The following is a 17800-nucleotide window of genomic DNA, read 5'->3' as shown; positions in this document are numbered from 1 at the left end:
ATTCGACCAGAATTTGAATTGGCACATGCATCGATGTGAATCAAGCTTTTTTCTCATCGCCTTCATTCTTGGCCTTTTCCTCTTCAGTCTCAGAAGAGGAGGAGGAAGAGGAGCTCTTCCTAATTTTGGCATTTTTCCTCTCAGCAAGGTCATCAGTTGGCTCGGTCAAAACTTCTTTGATTTCTGGAGCTTCTGATGGAGCAGCTTCATTTTCTTGCTTCACAACTTCACGCTCCTCCCCGTCAGGCTTCTGCTGGTCTTTTGGAACAAAACATACCGTTCCCCTCACACTTACAGAATATTAGATCACTCATGCTTGTTTTGTTCTTTCGATTAGGTCCAGAACTTACCATGAGCCGGACCATGGTCTAAAGAGAAGTCCAACCTGTCAGAAGAGAATAAGTTTTCACTGAATATGAAACAAATTGAAGACGTGGGAGGAAGGTTCCCACCTGTCGAAATTGTCCGACATCAGCTGCTGGTAGTTATCGATCTCGGACTCCAGTTTCAGCTTGACGCACAGTAGGTCCTTGTTCATCTCCAACTGGCTCTCCACATGCGCTCTCACCTTCCTCAACCGCTGTTCCAAGTCCAAGATTGTCCGGTTGAACGGGCCCAATCGACGTCCGTTCTCCAACTTGGTGAACCTCAAGCTTTCCTCCAGATTGACGATCTGGAGACAGTTGAAGGTAGATGTTTTCATATCTTATCAGATCTTGAGATTAGCTTTAGCATATCATTCTTTTTACGGGTCTTTGAATTTAATAATGGCTCACCGTGCTGTGCGCACCCTGAACCTTGACCTCCAGATGTTGTTTCTGCTTCAGCAAATCTTTGAGCTCCAACTTCCCCGACTCCAATGCTTCGGCGTTGCGGGCCTCTTCAACCTTCATGTTTTCAAACTAAAGAGGATGCAAAGTGAGGTCAAAAAAATGCCGAAGAGATTGCGAGTCCAGACGTCAGGTACCTTGTTCTGGTACTGTTCTTCGGTCTCCTTCAGGTTCTTGGTGGCAAGTTTGTCGTACTGCTTGCGGATATTGTTGACAATCTGAGGCAAGTTGGAGTTTGGAGTTTCAATCTCCACATTGATCTCAGAGTTCTTGATCTTCTCACACAGGTCATCAACAACCTGCAAAGTACGAGACACTCGAGTCCCAAAGTTGATTGGGTTCTTAATTTTGACGGTGTTGACGTTAAGACTCAACGTTTTTGTGGTCCTGCTCAAAGATGGCAAGTTCATCCTTCACGAGATTAATCTCCTTCTGCGCTTGTCTGTTGCTCAGCTTGGTGTCCTCGATGGTCTTATTCAAGTCATCCAGGTCGTTTTCAATCGCCTTCTTCGCCTTCGTCTCATCATTGAACCTCAACGACAGGAATGGAATTCTTACTACTTCACCTGAGTCCGTGAAAGACCTTTTTCCAAACATTATTTCAAGTCTAGTCTTTTGCAGAAGACTGAAGAAGCTCAATCAAGAAGAACATCTAAGGTTCCACCAGGTCGAAATTTAAGACACATTTCCAACAGTTTGAGGGGGAAAAAAATGAACCGAAGAAGCCGAATCTAGAAGAGAATCGAAAAGTTATGAATGGTTTTAGAGACTGACTTGTTCATGAAATCGGCGTTGGCCAATTTGGTGTTGTCAATCTGGAGCAGCAGTTTGGCATTATGCATGGTGATCTCCTTGATCTGAAGAATTCAAGACACATTAGCAAACTTCAAGAAGTTTAGATCTGGAGTCCAAAATTCACCTCATCCCAATGTATTTTTTTTTGAGTGTATGTAGCACTTTTTGTGCCTCAATAAATATTAGCTAGTGACGTCTACCTTATTCTTGAGATGATTCAGCGGCTTCTCAAGCGCTCCCCAGTCGCGGCCCTCCACTGTCCTCCTTATCACCAAAATCTCCTCGATCTCTTCCTTCAGCTGCTGGTTCTCCTTCTCCAGCTGCTTCACTCTGTCCAGATATCCGGACAAGCGATCGTTCAAACCTCGCAGCGTCTCTTTCTCATCCGCAGGGAGCACAGGGGTCGTGAAGGTCGTGACGGGACCGACTGCCCGGTCCGATTCGTTATTACGCAGCACGTTGCGCAACCCTTCCAAGCTGGCCACAGACGACCTGGCGCCTCTTCCGCCCGCACCACCGAACATGCTCGCAGCGGTGTTTGAAGGCATGATGAGAGAAGATGAGTTTGTGTGAGATAAACAGAAGTTGATGAAGACGGCGGATCCAGGTGGAGTTTTATAGCACTGATCCAATCCGCCCCCCCTGGGGATGCTATTGGCTCACGGGGAACATCCAACCTCCTGGTTCTGGGTCAGAATTCAGGTCTATAAAGACGTAGAAATCCTTTGTAGATTTACTTTTGGCAATCTTTACTTCCGTACATATTTAGTTGATGACGAATTTAGTCCCGGTATTTTATGACTTGTTACATTTTCGCAACAAGCTTGTCAATTGTTTGATTGGATGGGTGTGTGTGTGTGTGTGTGTGTGTGTGTGTGTGTGTGTGTGTGTGTGTGTGTGTGTGTGTGTGTGTTGGGGAGTTTATTAAAATATATGAATGCTTTAAAAAAATAAAATTAATTTGGACTTTTGCGCTTTTTGTTCTTTCTTTCTTTATTTATTTATTTATTTATTTATTTATTTATTTCGCTCTTTCTGTATTGATTTATTTTTCTTTCTTTCTTTCTTTCTTTCTTTCTTTCTTTCTTTCTTTCTTTCTTTATTTCACTCTTTCTGTATTGATTTATTTTTCTTTCTTTCTTTCTTTCTTTCTTTCTTTCTTTCTTTCTTTCTTTCTTTCTTTCTTTCTTTCTTTCTTTCTTTCTTTCTTTCTTTCTTTCTGTATTGATTTATTTATTTTTCTTTCTTTCTTTCTTTCTTTCTTTCTTTCTTTCTTTCTTTCTTTCTTTCTTTCTTTCTTTCTTTCTTTCTTTCTTTCTTTCTTTCTTTCTTTCTTTCTTTCTTTCTTTCTTTCTTTCTTTCTTTCTTTCTTTCTTACTCACTTACTTATTTACTTATTTACTTATTTCTTTATTTCTTTTACTTTTAAAGGAGTTGAATACCAAGCATTTAGATAGTACATAAGAGTAGGCTTACCTTTGCCACATTTACCTGTCCTTCCACTTTTCTCTCTTTGGATTGGATGCAGGCAGAGGTGAGGGGAGGCAACAAGCAGCCCTACCCTGCTTTAAATGGAGGGTGAGCCGGTGAGCTCGACCCATCCTGCTCCGATATTCTCAAGGTGTTCTCTCGCTCGCCCCGTGATGTCGGAAAGAAGAGATTACAGCAGCCAGTCGTACACCCCCGCCGGCAGCGCCACGCTCGCCAGAAGCTTCCCGAGCAACAACGTCCACTCATCGGGCAAGTTCAGGGAAAAGGACCACATGGTGGGACTCAACGACAAGTTTGTCAAGTTGATTGAAAAGGTACAGTTAGTGATTTATTCAAATTCATACTTCTGCATATTTGATTGATTAGATTTTTTGTGTCAGGTGAAACACCAGGAAGATGAAAACAAAAAATTGGACACAAAGTTGAAGATCCTCAGAGACCAAGAAGCATATGTGGGTAACATTACGGGCATAGCGATGCAATTGGAGGAGGCGCTGAAGCAACAGATAAACAATTTACTCAGTGACCAGAAAAAACTTGAGGACGAGTTCTTTCAGAACCAGCAGATGGCAGAGGACAGCAAGAAGAGGTGAGAGCTGGTCCTGTCTACTTCTCTGTCGGCACTACAGTTCCCATTTTATTTTGGCTTCAGATATGAGGATGAGTTGCTGAGGAAAGCAGAACTGGAAAATGAATTCATCATCACCAAAAAGGTACTGTCGCTACTTTTCACTTCTACATTTAGGCACTTCAATTGCCAAACCAGATCATCGACTTTTGGGTATTTTCCGATTTTCCCGGGAATTGTTTTCAATATTCCCGCACATCCTCCGTAAGGAACATATAATGAATCTTCATCAGCATTTTCTGAAGAATTTCTTGGGTTTTTAAAATATTTTTTTTTGTTTTCGTTTTGAGGACTTCTGATGTATCCCAGAAGCTTTAGACGGGCACCCTGATTGGAAGTCACAGCATTAGGACACTTTTGGAGTCATTGGTATCATGTATTAAAATTATGCTTTCCAAAAGGATGCAGATGAAGGCCATTTGGAAGCTGTCCATTTGACTCTGGTGTTGGAAGATCTGATAGGCCAGCTGGATTTCCTCCGGATCGGCTATGACGAGGTAACCGGGAACTTTAATCCCCCGGTTTTGTTTCTACTCCCACCAACATTGCGACACTCCTCGCAGGAGATCAAAGAGCTGCAATCTCGAATCCAAAACGAGACGGTGGTTATACGAGGAAACGCTAAGCGGTTTCTGGACGTGAACGAAATTGTCGAGAGTGTCAAGGGTCGGTACGCTAACGTTGCTGCTCGTAGCGAAGGGGAAGCAGAACATTGGAACCAGAAGAAGGTAAGGAGGAGATGATTCAGATGATTCAACACCACTGATTGATTCCGTTTGTTTCTAGATGGATGCGATGGTTTTCAAAGCGGGACAGCGAGAGCAAGAAGTACGAGATATACGGAGGGAGATCTCAGACACGGTGCGCTTCGTCCAGAGGCTCAATGGAGACCTGGATGCTCTCAAGAGAAAGGTTTGTTGACAGATCTGGGATAAGTCCCTGGATTTTGTTTTGCCTTTCTATGAATCGGTAGTTTCTTTGCTTGTAGGAAGAGTCTCTGAAGAAGGACGTTAACGACGCAATCATGGAAGGAGACAAAAACTTGGAGGGGGCCCACAAGGATATCGGCCAGCTGGAAGAGGCCCTGAGGTGCGCCAAACTAGACATGGCCGGCCAGATGCGAGAACACCAAGAGCTGATGAACCTCAAGCTAGCCATGGATATTGAGATCGCCACCTATCGCAAGCTACTGGAGGGAGAGGAGATGAGGTATTGTTGAAGTACGGGAAAATGTGAAATCCTTTTGATACTTTCCCCCAAACTGATTTTTCGTTGTCTTCATTGCAGAATGGATAAATTCATACGCAATTCAGGTGAGAATGTTAGCTTAGTTTTGAGCGATGGGAAAATGAAGCTTCAAATTAGCTTTATGAACCAGTTGTTGTTTTTTTTGACTCCTCTAGATGGCACTTTCTGTTTAAAGCACACTGGTTGTCTATTTCGTAAACCTCTTACTTTAAATCAACAATGCCATCTTGAGGAGTCAAAAAGTCCCAAAAAATGGTTCACGAAGCAAATTTGAAGCTTCATTTTCCCATCACTATAAAACTACATTTTAAACAAATCCTGCATTCATTTTACTCCACAATTGTGTTCCACTAAATCCAAACCTCTCTTTTGCTTAGATTTCTAAAAATCCAGGCAGCCAGAACCCAATTGGACGGACGAGTGCTCATCAAGGTGCGCGTGGAGACAGGGAGAGTGCTGGATTAGAAGAATCAAATGTTTGTGACTCATCATACGTGCAGCAGTGTCGTATTACAAGATCAAGTTTGAGGTGCTTTTCAGTCTGACTTTTTTTTTTTTTTTCTTAAATATGTCATCTTGAGTTTTGGCTTCATGTAAGATTTTAAAGAAAGATGTTTGGTTACATTAATTAAAGCTGTTTATGATTTTTTTTGGTTTGTCCAATATACAGTAAGTACATTTGTCTTATCTAAACTAAATAAAGAAGCTGACCGATTGTAAAAACGATCAAATATAGTCGATAAATGTGGGTAAATTTTGACTGCTTGAAAAAAAAAGTGTAGTCACAGTTTTGCTCTTTTAATTTATACGTTCAAAATAAATTCGGAAAAAAAAAATGTCCCTGACAAAACCCTGTCTTAAATATTCCCAACAGCTTCTCATTCTTCGTGACATGTCCACGTTCTTCCGATACGGAAAAAACATATTTGTACATGGACTTAACATGCTGGAGGAACACCCAGATCCATACGGGCATCTAATTTCTCCTCACGCCGTGCATAATTTTAGACCTTGTTTGCACCTAATTTCATTAAAGTCTGCTCTTGCTCCTGGGTTCATCTTCTTTCCACCCACGTGCTACACGTTACACATAAAAGCCCATTTTCAGTCAGGAGAACAAGACACACAATATATTCCACATTTATTCCAACATCTAATTTCCTTTCTTGCTTTGAAGCAAATACATCTGTTAATAAACATAGCACACATTTGCAGTCCTTATACTGACATTAAAAAAAAAAAGAAATAATAGAAATTGTACTTCCTGAGTTATTAGCCAACTTTCTGCCAGGAGCCTTTTAATAAATGTCCGTATGGAACTTAGGTCAATATTATTCCTTGTGTCTTCTTACTGTAGATGGACTACTCAAGGGAGTGGATCCTTCTCTCCTCCTCAGCTTGCATACCAGTACATAGATAAACACCGCTGGGGGAAAGTAGGAGTAAACATTGCAGGCAGGAGGTAGAAGGGAAACTGGTTACAATCATTTCAAGTGCAGCCAAAGGAACAAGAGACGCTCAAACCACATTACGTTTTCTTGCGTGAAATCCAACAATGCAACAGTCACATTACCATGCCATTGTTTGGTAAGGTCTACTAGGTGGTCAGCTACTACTAATGAACTATTACCATAACAACAACAACAACTACAACAATACCTATATCAGTCACTGGAAACTTTCTTGTGAGCATCCATGAACTGTGTGGCAGGGGGTTTTCCAAATTTGGGGGTCCAATGATGCCTTGCATTGAGGAGGGAAATCTTTCCATGGACCTCCTCATAAATGCTAATGAATCATAATTACCACAAGTGTTGCTATAGGAAGTAAAAAATTGCCCCCGCCCCCAACACCCCCCCAAAAAATATCTGATTTTTGTGGTAGGTAACAATCTTAGGAGAAGTTTTGATCGGGCCTAAGCTGAGGTAGGGAGGAGTCACTGCTTTATTTGATTTTTTTCTCTTTATTTTGAGATCTAATTGAAATAAAAAAAATACGTTATTATTAATCGGCAGGAAAAGCCTACTAGAACACCTAACACGTATTTAGGGGCTATTTGTAAATGATAGCAAGTGAGTGCTGACTTTCAGCAAGCATGAATTTAAATGTAACTGGTTGGTGATGAACAGGTTAAAGGTCACCTTAGAAAACTTCCAAATGATTTTTCTTGGTGATATATATTTTTATATCACAAAAAAAGTGTGTGTGTGGGGGGGTGTAGACTTTTCAAATCCACTGTAGGAATGCACTTTTTTTTTTTTTTTTTTTACAAATTATTTTGCTAAACTCACGAACCCCACTGCTGTACAATTTTTGACACGAGTTGACAAGTTCAAGCACAAAAGCGGCGTGCAGACGAAAATAGAACCATGCTGCCCGAAAACGTCATAAAACTTTTGATAACACCTGGTCACCTCTTAACAAACGTTTTTTTTACATAAATAACATATTCCTACAGATCCAAATGAACCAAATCTACTCCGTATTCTCATTGGCATTTTCCCTGCCTACAGATTCCCTGGCCGTCTGAATCTTCCGCCTCAACCTGTCTCGAAGTTTCCTCTGCAACTTGTACGCCGGTTCTGTGTACTGCCTGTTGGCCAGGCCCAACACCAACGGCACCACAGTCATACTTCCGATCCCGGTGCACGAGAGTACGATAAGCGTATTGGAATTCCATTTGCTGTCGCTAATCAAGTAAGCGATACAAACGTGCATGTAGATGAGGTAAGGAACCCAACAGGCGAGAAAAGTCAACGACACCGCCACAACGCAACGCGTGTAACGCATGTTCAGCCGTTGCTCCTGGTCCGAACTTTGACCTCGTTCCACCGAGCGATGCAGTCGGCAGATGTCTTTGAGTTGACCCCTGGTGATCCACAGGACTCGACAGGTCATGGCGGCGACGGTGAGGATGGCGGGGAGGACTAGACCGTAGACCTCCAGGTAGATGAAGGCGTTGGTGAAGACCCGTCTGTACGAACAACACAAGGTGACGTTGACGGAACAATTTGACGAAAGGGGGATTTTTGGGTCACGGGCGTAACAGCTGTTCCAATCCGGCCCGGTCCAGTTGTTCCAGCCGAAAGCCGGTAGAGAGGCGTACAGGAGCGGCGGCATCCACACCAAGAGCAAGGCCGAGGGAAAACTTCGATGCATCCATAAGTTGCTGTAGTGCAGAGGTTCCGCGATACATATGTAACGCTCGTAGTGGACCATCACCAAATTGAGCAGAAACGCCAGGAAGAGGAAATTTGGGAGAATGTGGGCCACCAGGCAAGAACTGAAACTCAGCTGGCGGTTGAGTCCCATCAGAGATATGAAAGGGAGAGCCACGCCCGTGCACAGGTCGGCCACTAACAAGCTCAAGAAGAAGTAGTTGGGCGTGTTGTGGAGCTGGCGGTTGCAAACGATGCCAAAGATGATCACCAGGTTGGCCAGGATGATGGAAACTGACAGCGGGATGGTGATGGCGTAGATCAGGTTTTCCTGGCTCAGCACAGCGCCAGGCTCGCCGCAGTCCATCGTTGGGGATCCGAACGCGCCCGATCCACTCCCATCAATGTGCGGGGTGACCCTGTCGTGCATATCACATGACCAAGAATATATCAAGGATGTCCAGAATTTTTTATTTTTATTTTTTTTTTACAAACCACAAAGATTCTTGAGAAAATGCTGATAAAAATGTGGGTTGAAAAAATTGGGGAGGCAGTGCCCCCACGTCCCCCCCCCCCCTAGCTCTGCCACTGACTGCAAGTATTTTGATGTCTATCGTTCCTTCATTTTTATTCGGCACATTCTGTTCATAGCCACAAGGGAAAATAAATCTTTTCCCAGCTGACTTGTGGGAGGTGGACTTATTAACCTTGGACTCATTAGCAGTTGTACAGACAGACAACCATTAAGAGTTACATTAACATCTAAGCAGTGGGTGGCTGTACATTTGGTACCAAATACTAATTAAATGCCTTTTCGGAAAATCACACTTTCCTTAAAAATGTCAAAAGGATCATTGCAAGATGAATTATTCTATTAATTTTTTTTTTTTACGATTAAAAGCTTTGATTTAAAAAAAATCCTAGACAAATTCAACATTTCATTGTTGAACTTCAAAATGAAAATATGAGCCAGTCTTATATTTAGGAATCTGACTCCAGGGGAGTCAGTGCCTCAAGTCATGAATCTTACCGGACGGACGTCACGCAGACTCGCTGAACTTCTTTGGTGGCATTTTGCTTTGATTACTTTTACCATAAACAATTATGGATAACATCAAATTCCATGCGGCATTTTTCTTAATCACTTTTAGAATTGGAACAAGCTTTTGTCGGTTATCTCGCTCAAATATTTCTTTCTGAATCAAAACACAGAATCCAAAGAGGCCCTTTGTTTGATTAACTTCTGCCCGCACTACTGATTATAAAGGCCCGGCTTGGATTAGATTGACTTGGAAAACTGAAATTTGATTGAACAAAAAAAAAAAATCTAACAGCCATTGAAATTTACTAGTGGTAGTTTAGCCAAGACAAAAAATATGAAGACAATAAACAAGGATCATTTTATGAACCAAATAGAATAGAATGTAAATGTAGGTTAGGTGCTTACACTAACTTTTAAAAATTTAATCAAACTGCAGTTTATGAAGCAGGGACGAACCACGTTTCCATATGACACATGGTCCATTCACTCTTCACTCATATTACAGCTAAAAGAGATGATCTCACAACCATATTGACTTTTTTTTTTTTTTTTTTCAAAATCAAACTAGGTCAGTGAAATCAGGTTTTACCTTCTCTGAGTGAAGATCGGTCCGGTCGGATCAATTCAGCATGTTATCATCCCTTCTGCCTACTCAGAATGATCATGGCTGCTTCCTTTATAATCCCTTTAGTGGATCCCAAGTTCTGGAAACGTCACAAGACACTGAGCAGCCGAGACGTCTGTCCGCACGCTGGAAAGAAAGGAGGAGGAGGAAGGAGGAGGAGGTAGCAGACTTCTGACCCACTGACTTGCTTGCTTTCATCCTCTTGCATCTGTTTTGCGCTCCTATCCAAGGTGTACATTTATTTCTTTGATATTAAAAAAAATAATAATAATTCTGGTTATAATTGGTCAGCCGCCAGTTCTTCTAATTGAGTTGCAGGTGAACACTCAATTTGTTGAGCACTTTACTGGAACACAGCTAACCAAATAGAGACAGGAAAGGTACTCGTCATCTGTATAATAGACTTGGTACAAGTGCAGAAAAAAAAAAAAAAAAAAAGTCAAATATGATCAGAAGTAATCCTGATAAAAATGGATTCATTGAAATGTCAACAATCATGATTTTTCACTGTCAATTGTATAAATTGATAACAAAAATGAATAGAAAATGTCCTTTTAATATTATATTTAAATGTATATTCAATTAAATATTTTTTAAATATAATAATTTTACAACTGTCGTGATTTTTTACTGTCAATTGTATAAATTGTTAACAAAAATATATCGTTTCATTTTAATATATTTCAATTTATATTGAATTAAATATATTTCAAATAGAATATGTTATGATTTTTTTACTGTCAATTGTATAAATTGTTGATTACAAAATAGTTTCCTTTTAATATTTTATTTAAATGTATATTAAATTAAATATATCTTAAATATGTATAACAATTTTAAATATTGTATATTAAATATAAATTAAATATTAATATTAACTTGCAAGTGCTGGCATTAAGAAAAAAAACAGGTAGCTTGTGCTCCACTCACTCACTCACTCACTCACTCACTCACTCACTCACTCACTCACTCACTCACTCACTCACTCACTCACTCACTCAGAAATGTCAGCAATTCACAACATGGCTTCCGGATGTCTAAACACAGCATCTGATGAAAGGTCGACGGAGGCTGGCTTTGTTTTCCAAGCCCGTGAGAGTTTGGAGGCCTGTTGGATAATGGCTTTAAACACAAGCTTCCCCATCTGCAAAGACACTACACAGGAGGACCAGGCTGGACGGGACATCACAACATCTTACACATTGTGACAATTCACACCCAGTGTCTGGATGACTTACAATACACAACTAGACACAATGAGCTCAGAGGCTCCAGAAAGGTTGGGAGAAGGAAGGAGCACTTGTGCACAGGATGTTTATCCTCGTTCCTGCGAGGCAGGACAACAATCCCACCGGTTTAAAGTTGGAACGCTTTTAGGTATTATTTGGAGCGTTGGGCCTCCAGCGCAGTTTTTGGTGCCAGGCTGACCGACTGGTTGAGAAGTTTCAAAAAAAAATGAAGATAATCTGGACCATCGGTTATGATTAGGTTAGGAGCCAGACAGCCGGGGGAAGATTTGTGCTACTCAGTTGGACAGACTGATCAATTGATAACAATCTTACGTCATGAACTATGCTTCAATTGAGTTTAAAGATTGAGCCGGTTAGTTTATTAACAATATTTAAAGTGCAATGAAGGAAAATTCACTTCTTCAGGAGTCTACTTGGCTCCCAAATGTCTTACGAGCTTCTTGGTGATCTGATAAGATTACAAACAAGATGCCACTCAATGGATCACAAAGTTTAAAAGCTCATTTATGTGACTGATAATTGGTGGAAACAAGATTTGTACCAAAACAATAAAAATCAGCTGGAGTAAAATGTGCTTTTAGTATATATTTTTTTTCCATGTTGTATTTACAATTAGGTTAGCCCAGGTAGGAATCATAAAACAAAGTCCAGAGGGAATTTGACCATTCAAACATGATGAGAAATTATTTCGGCGACGTTCATCAGGTGGAGCTTTACGAAATGTAACAAGTCCGTGCGAGGAGTTGAAATCTTTTTGGGTTCAGGTGCTGTCCGGATTCCTGAAATTTCTCTCTGCTGCATTCACTTTCTTCTTCTTTTATCGATCAGGCCTTTGGAGGCAGAAGACTTTGGCTTGGTTGTCTCCTGAGGCAGTGACTGCCATCGTCGCTTCCCTGGAGAAGATGAACGGCGTCAAGCTACAGCCAAGATTGGTATAAAGCTAAAAAAAAAAGTCACGTCCCACCTGTTCATTGTGAAGTCCAAGATCTCCGCAGCGTGACCGCGATACTCAGACACCATCTTTCCGGAGCGAGCGTCCCATTGGCGCAGCGTTCCGTCTAAACTGCAGGTGGACACCAGCGAAGAAGACTCCTCCCACTGCAGGTGAACGACGCCAGCCTGGAAGCGAACCGCGTCAAAGATTTTCGTTTCACGCTACCTGCCGAGTTTACGGGCGGCCGAAACCACAAACCTCATGTCGGCAGCTGTGTCGTAGCGCTTGCGTGGAAAAATCGTAAATGGCCAAGGTGCCATCCAGATACGCCGCGGCGATGAGTGGAAGGCTGCAGAAGACACAAGATGGTTGACATTATGACAGTGTTCTTCTAGTGTTGGGGAGAAGAAACAAACTTACATGTTGCAGAACCCCACCGACTCCACAGAGTTCGATTCTGCCCCATCACTCGATCCTTTGGCTTTGCCTCCGTCCAAAGAGAACACGCCCACCACCTAGTAAAAAGTGAAAAAAATAAATACTGATGTAATAAAAAAATAATAATAATCAATCTTTGCAATTGTGTTGCCATGGCACCCACCTTGCCGGTAGCCGTGTTGATGAGCTTGACACAACCATCCACCGAGCCAGTAAGGACCAACGAGCCATCCTTGTTGCATGTAAGGCATGTTAGCGCCCCCTGGTGTCCATCCTGACCTTTTTTTTTTTATGCGGATGGTAAAGACAAAATTAATAATGAGATTTTCAATTAGTCATTTCCATTACTGATGCTAAGTGTTGACAAAGGAAATTTTGATTTAAAAAAAAAAATCGTAGATGGTGGTTGAACATCTACATCTTCCAACTCAATTCTGGTCTTCTCATGAGATAAACACAAATTCACCTTTAATGACATGGATGCAGTTGCCCTGCTTCAAATCCCATAAGCGCACCGTTCCGTCTTCATAACCCACCACGGCGCGTTTACCTGAGAAAATACATCATGTGTAAGCAGAAAATGTCATAAACGGAAAGGTTTGAAGAGCTGGAACGGATTGATGGCATTTCCATTCATTTCAATGGGGGAATATGATTTTGTCATACTCCTTTTTTGTGGGTTACCGTCAGGAAGGACTTTGCCACTGGTGGACTGACAAGCAGAACTCTGGAAGGTTTTACAGTCTCCACTGGGAATCTTCCACATCCACATGTTACCATCATCCGTTCCTGCCAAGAGCACTGGAGCGCAGGGATGCCACTCCAACCACTGAAGAGTCAAGTAACAAGATTTGAGATCTTTACTGCACTTTCCAGGAATCAAAGCAAATGATGCTTTTACCTCCAGATCTCCCACTTCAAAAGACCAGACCTCTTCTTTGGTCTCTACTTTCCAGACTTTAATCAGGCCGCTCATGTCACCTGAAGCCACAAGCGAGGAGTCGTGACTGAAAACGGCACACGTGACAGAGTCTTTGTGACCTGTGCGGGGAAAAAAAAAAAAAATGGGAGGAGTTGTCAAGGTTTCCGCATCCAAGATATTTTGTAATCAACATCTGCAGACTCACCTGTACACTCCAAGACGACTTGACCATCGCTTACTCTCCACACGTAGGCTTTATCGTCTTCTCCTCCGGTCACCGCCAAGGTATTTGTGGCTGGGTCCAAACTCACGCAAAACACAGAGCCTGAGCGGAGACAAAAAAAAATTCTAACTCTGACGGCTTTCTTGATGGCAGGGAAGATGGCGCCAATACCATTGTGTTTGGAGAAAGTCAAGTCGCTATCATCTCGCTCCAATTCCATCTCGTCCTCCGTCTCCCAGCCTTCGTCGTTGTCTGCATCGGTGGGCTCTTCAAAACCAATGTCCTCCATGTCGTCTGCCAAGTTATCTGTCGGTACAAGCCAAAGGTTAGACATTTAAATTCAAGTTGATGGCCAAGGTGTTGGCTGATGAACCTTTACTGCTGTTCAAAAATAATAATAATAATAATAAATAAAAACGTGACAGTGTGGACCACAGACTGTCTTGCTCGAATTCTCCGTGGGTCGAGGTAAGAATTGGAATTGTTTGAGAGGTGCTAATTTATCAAGAAGCAAACTTTGATTTAAAAGAGATTACACTTAACATTTGCTATTTGCCACATGGTATTTCAAATCGAAAGATAAGAAAAACAGAAATAACGCACCTGGACCATCATCATTGTCGTTCAGATCGATAACTTCGATGATTTCTTCGTCTCCGTGAAGTTCTATCGAATCTTGCTCCGGGTTAGCCATGCTGTTAGCACGCTTCGAGCTAAACAACTCAACTAAAACCAAACACTATTTCTTACTGTGCCTTTCCACGTTGTTTGTATTGCTAATTTGCCCCGGATTATGTTTGCCAGGGTAGGTCAGGTACTCAATCCGAATTATGACCAAGTTCACGTCCCATAAAATTGCGTATTTGGTTGCCCTTATTATGGCTGTACAACATCGCAATGTTTGACGAGTAAATGTCCTAGAATAGGTGACTATTTAAATCGTTTCAAATGAAGGATTGCCTAAAAACTAACTTCGGGGTAAATGATGATAGTCAGTCGCAGGATGATGACATCACAAATGCAGTCACTGGGTCATAACATCTATATCCACTAGATGTCAGTGTTAACAATGAAAATCACACAGCCACCAAACTAAACAAAAAAAAAGTAGGGGAAAAAGTATTTGTGGGGGAACTCGACCATTTATTCTGTATTTTTTTTTTATTCTGATAAATAAATAAAAACTCCAAGGCTTTCTTGTGGTGGAACAAGAAGCCATAATGATCTGATTCATGCAGTTCAACCATAAATGGTGTACACAGTTTTAATAAGATATGTCATGTATTTTTCCGTTTCTATTACAGACTCTTAGGTACCTGAAGAGTGGTAAGTAAATCCTTTACAACTAAAATACATTGAATCACCGCTCATAGAAAGCTTGTGAGGATAAGCGGTTTGGAAAATGAATGAATGAATGAATGAATCAAAGAATTATAATTTACATATATATTATTATTATTATTTATTTATTTTACAATTGATTAATTAATTTGACAAATTACAGTTGCAGGGTTCCAATTCCTAATTTGAGAGATTTTGCTCAAGATTACATACTAGCTGAGTAAATTTAAATTACTTTGCTTTCTGTTGTAGAATAAACTTGACTATTTAAAAAAAAAAATAGTTTGATTCTATAACTATATATTTATTTTTAAATGGTAATATGAGTAACAAGGCTTTGATGGTTTGAGTGGCATACTCTCTTGATTAATGCTGAAAACAGGCCTACACCTAGTCAAACCAATTACCCAATTTGATGATGATGTCATTATTGATGAGTCATGTCGATCACTTTAGTTTCTGTGGCGAAAAAGGGTTGCATGGTTGTTGAGAGATGCAGCAAACACCAGATATACAACATTAGAGCAGAATAATTACTCATTTAATTGGTTTTGTCAGGAAGGTATGGAAGCTCGATGTGGTGGAATATGCGTTGTTATTGTTTTTAATTATAATTCAATTTTAATTGCATGCAGTGGTTTCTTTTTCCTCTGGCACAGCTGCTCATTTTATCATCAGCTAAACATATATTTATCATTGTAAGATTTTTTTTGACATTTTGTCAAACTATATACGACATATATGTTCAGCAATTGATGACATTTTCTTTTGACTGGTATTGTCAATGCTGAGTGATATAGTGCTGAAATTTCTCCGCTCTGTAATTTGATTTTCTGGTTTCATGGTGAAATGTGTCTAAGTCACTCTACTTCCCAGAAAAAGCTTTCAAAGGAGCCATCATGACACACTAAAATCTGCTAAAGGAAATTATTGACGGATTAGCAACTCCTTTGAGCAATATTGAGCATAAATATAGCATATGTCATAAAATGTCTAAAAGAAGGCGAGTATAAATGACTAGGCCTCTTAAAAATAACAGGACTGACTCAAGTGGGAATTATTTGGATTTGGACTAGAATAATGATAGAGGATAAATTAAGCCACACTTATTACATGTTCTGTTATGTGTGTGATGGGCTTGAGGGGCAGCCATATTTTCCAGTTTGTTTTGCAAGCTAATTATTCCAATTAAAACCTTGAAAATGATGATTGGACAGAGATTACACTAATCAATGCATTAGAACAGAAGATGATTGCTGAAATTGAAGTCATCTCAACTTTGAATTTTGTCTTTTTGTTATCCGGCGACTTTTAAAGGTTCATTCGGCTTCTAGATGTCATCGGAACTAAGTTGGGGTGCTAGTTGACATTATATTCAACCACTGTATGGAAATAACCACTTATTTTTTTTACGCTGGATGTTACTGTTATATGTTAACCATAAAAAAAAAAAAAAGCAATACTGAGGTCAAACTACTTTGTCCGCACTCTGCATTTGACTCATGCAGGACAGCGCTGAGTGAGACCAAAGCTTCCCCTCGCTAACCGCTAACAACCAGTTGTGTGTGTCTTACAAGTGGTCTGGTCCGCAGCTTGTGTGTGATGTGTCTGCTGCGGTAGGCAGGGTGGTAGTTTACGCTAGGCCTGTTGACTTTTCTGCCCCCCCACCCATTGCTGCTCTTCACCCAGCCACCAGCCAAAATGTGATTTATTTGAAGATCATCAAGAGTTTTTTTTCTTTTTTCGTCTTTGATATTTTGGCTCACTCGGTTGATCCCTTTTGGATGTAAAACGGTTCAACTGACATCAGCTACTTGGCAACACTGACCAAATTGCACATGTGCCGTTCTAGGCAAAATAAGCCAGTCTAATCCGTGTTTTGACATCACATGCATTTACACACACTTTTATGTTTTTGATGAGAGTCCTTATAACAATAATACAGATGTCCAGAACCAATCTGGGTTTTATGACAAATCTGGATTAAAGCCTTCATTTATTTTTTATTTTTTTTAGTATGTCTGATAATGATGATCTTTTATGGCCTTTTATTGCTTACATGCGGTAAAAGCAATAAGTAGAGCAATTTGTCAGCCACACGAGAGCTAAACACACGAAGGCTGGAATTAAATTGTAAAAACTGCATATTTTCATTTGGAACTGAGAAAAAAAACATATAAATACGCCACTTTTTTGCTTTGATGTTTAAGAGGTGATGCTAATTAGATAGCATTAAAATTGCACATGGCTGCCCACGATAAAACTGGTCACATCTTAGTTTGTGGTCATGTGCAGTCTCACACAAAGCTGCAACTTACACGCTTTGAAATTGTTGGCTCAAATTTTGATGACGTTTTCTTATCGCTTTGCCAATTTTTTTGGAAGAGATCTCCATCGTGTGCCAGAGCGAGGGTCTCGTGTCTTTAGCGCGTGCGCTCAAGCGCAACAAGACGCGGGTCACCTTACATAACTGATGCTCTGTTGCCGAATACAAATTACAATTCTCTGTTGCCGTGGTTACGGCTATCCCAACAGACCTCCCTTGTATTCCAAAAGAGGAACGACCCCGATTCATAAATGCGAGTCAAGCAGCAGAAAGCTGCGCCCGGGCTAAAAATAATAAAGACGGGGGAAGACAATGTTGATAAGAAATAATAAACTTGACCTTTACGCATATTTGAATGACTTTATGATGTGCGAGATAGCGCAGCACCCTGAACGAGAAGTCGTTGGATATTGTCAACAGCGTGTGACCGTTGAACTCGTGCGAAAAATGAACCAGAGCGCTCCGTTGACTGGCCCCAATCCGAGCGTGTGTACTACATCGAAACTGTTTAGCATCTTACAATAATCAAACCAGCAAAAACCTGGCCTC

The 17800-nt window shown here is 40.9% G+C and overlaps 4 protein-coding genes across 5 annotated transcripts; 1 reads left to right on the top strand and 3 right to left on the bottom strand.

Moving 5' to 3' along the window:
* Window positions 1-2: 2 nt before the first annotated feature.
* On the bottom strand, window positions 3-2322 carry LOC147062837 (keratin, type I cytoskeletal 18-like). The gene is made up of 8 exons (XM_085919648.1): window positions 1826-2322; window positions 1605-1687; window positions 1206-1362; window positions 968-1129; window positions 777-902; window positions 453-673; window positions 351-385; window positions 3-258 (listed from the first exon to the last, which is right to left on the bottom strand). The coding sequence occupies exons 1-8, from the start codon at window positions 2171-2173 to the stop codon at window positions 41-43; spliced, it is 1350 nt and encodes a 449-aa protein (XP_085775774.1). The 5' UTR covers window positions 2174-2322; the 3' UTR covers window positions 3-40.
* Window positions 1972-6039, top strand: LOC147062836 (intermediate filament protein ON3-like). 2 transcript variants are annotated; one of them, XM_085919649.1, is made up of 10 exons: window positions 1972-2232; window positions 3154-3430; window positions 3497-3705; window positions 3769-3829; window positions 4146-4241; window positions 4308-4472; window positions 4531-4656; window positions 4733-4953; window positions 5032-5057; window positions 5370-6039. In XM_085919649.1, the coding sequence occupies exons 2-10, from the start codon at window positions 3197-3199 to the stop codon at window positions 5375-5377; spliced, it is 1146 nt and encodes a 381-aa protein (XP_085775775.1). In that variant the 5' UTR covers window positions 1972-2232; window positions 3154-3196; the 3' UTR covers window positions 5378-6039. The 2 variants fall into 2 exon arrangements, with proteins under 2 accessions (XP_085775775.1, XP_085775776.1); XM_085919650.1 differs by having other exon boundaries at window positions 4733-4964.
* Window positions 6040-7467: 1428 nt separating this feature from the next.
* Window positions 7468-8517, bottom strand: LOC147062835 (G protein-coupled bile acid receptor 1-like). The gene has a single exon (XM_085921315.1). The coding sequence runs from the start codon at window positions 8515-8517 to the stop codon at window positions 7468-7470; it is 1050 nt and encodes a 349-aa protein (XP_085777441.1).
* A 2881-nt stretch (window positions 8518-11398) lies between these two features.
* Window positions 11399-14582, bottom strand: aamp (angio-associated, migratory cell protein). Its single transcript, XM_085906676.1, has 11 exons — window positions 14188-14582; window positions 13756-13890; window positions 13567-13686; window positions 13341-13480; window positions 13124-13268; window positions 12906-12989; window positions 12603-12718; window positions 12422-12516; window positions 12260-12350; window positions 12032-12186; window positions 11399-11960 (listed from the first exon to the last, which is right to left on the bottom strand). The coding sequence occupies exons 1-11, from the start codon at window positions 14276-14278 to the stop codon at window positions 11885-11887; spliced, it is 1248 nt and encodes a 415-aa protein (XP_085762802.1). The 5' UTR covers window positions 14279-14582; the 3' UTR covers window positions 11399-11884.
* Window positions 14583-17800: the final 3218 nt, after the last annotated feature.

This window comes from Syngnathus leptorhynchus, chromosome 1 (genome assembly GCF_054491065.1).
Source record: "Syngnathus leptorhynchus isolate UIUO chromosome 1, UIUO_Slep, whole genome shotgun sequence".
Classification (NCBI taxonomy): Eukaryota; Metazoa; Chordata; class Actinopteri; order Syngnathiformes; family Syngnathidae; genus Syngnathus; species Syngnathus leptorhynchus.
The sequence above is the reverse complement of the archived record's forward strand: the minus strand, read 5'-3'. Positions and strand labels throughout refer to the sequence as shown.

What these genes read in the sequence shown, in the direction of transcription:
- LOC147062836 (XM_085919649.1), top strand. Translation starts at nt 3,197, where the DNA reads ATGGAGGGTGAGCCGGTGAGCTCGACCCATCCTGCTCCGATATTCTCA. An exon ending in AATTCATCATCACCAAAAAG is followed by an intron (nt 3,830 to 4,145) that starts GTACTGTCGCTA and finishes GCTTTCCAAAAG; the next exon opens with GATGCAGATGAAGGCCATTT. An exon ending in TCCGGATCGGCTATGACGAG is followed by an intron (nt 4,242 to 4,307) that starts GTAACCGGGAAC and finishes CACTCCTCGCAG; the next exon opens with GAGATCAAAGAGCTGCAATC.
- LOC147062837 (XM_085919648.1), bottom strand. Translation starts at nt 2,173, where the DNA reads ATGCCTTCAAACACCGCTGCGAGCATGTTCGGTGGTGCGGGCGGAAGA. An exon ending in ATGTCGGACAATTTCGACAG is followed by an intron (nt 386 to 452) that starts GTGGGAACCTTC and finishes CTCTTCTGACAG; the next exon opens with GTTGGACTTCTCTTTAGACC. An exon ending in AGACCATGGTCCGGCTCATG is followed by an intron (nt 259 to 350) that starts GTAAGTTCTGGA and finishes TTGTTCCAAAAG; the next exon opens with ACCAGCAGAAGCCTGACGGG.
- aamp (XM_085906676.1), bottom strand. Translation starts at nt 14,278, where the DNA reads ATGGCTAACCCGGAGCAAGATTCGATAGAACTTCACGGAGACGAAGAA. An exon ending in CGACAATGATGATGGTCCAG is followed by an intron (nt 13,891 to 14,187) that starts GTGCGTTATTTC and finishes TTGTACCGACAG; the next exon opens with ATAACTTGGCAGACGACATG. An exon ending in TCAACACGGCTACCGGCAAG is followed by an intron (nt 12,517 to 12,602) that starts GTGGGTGCCATG and finishes ACTTTTTACTAG; the next exon opens with GTGGTGGGCGTGTTCTCTTT.
- LOC147062835 (XM_085921315.1), bottom strand. Translation starts at nt 8,517, where the DNA reads ATGGACTGCGGCGAGCCTGGCGCTGTGCTGAGCCAGGAAAACCTGATC.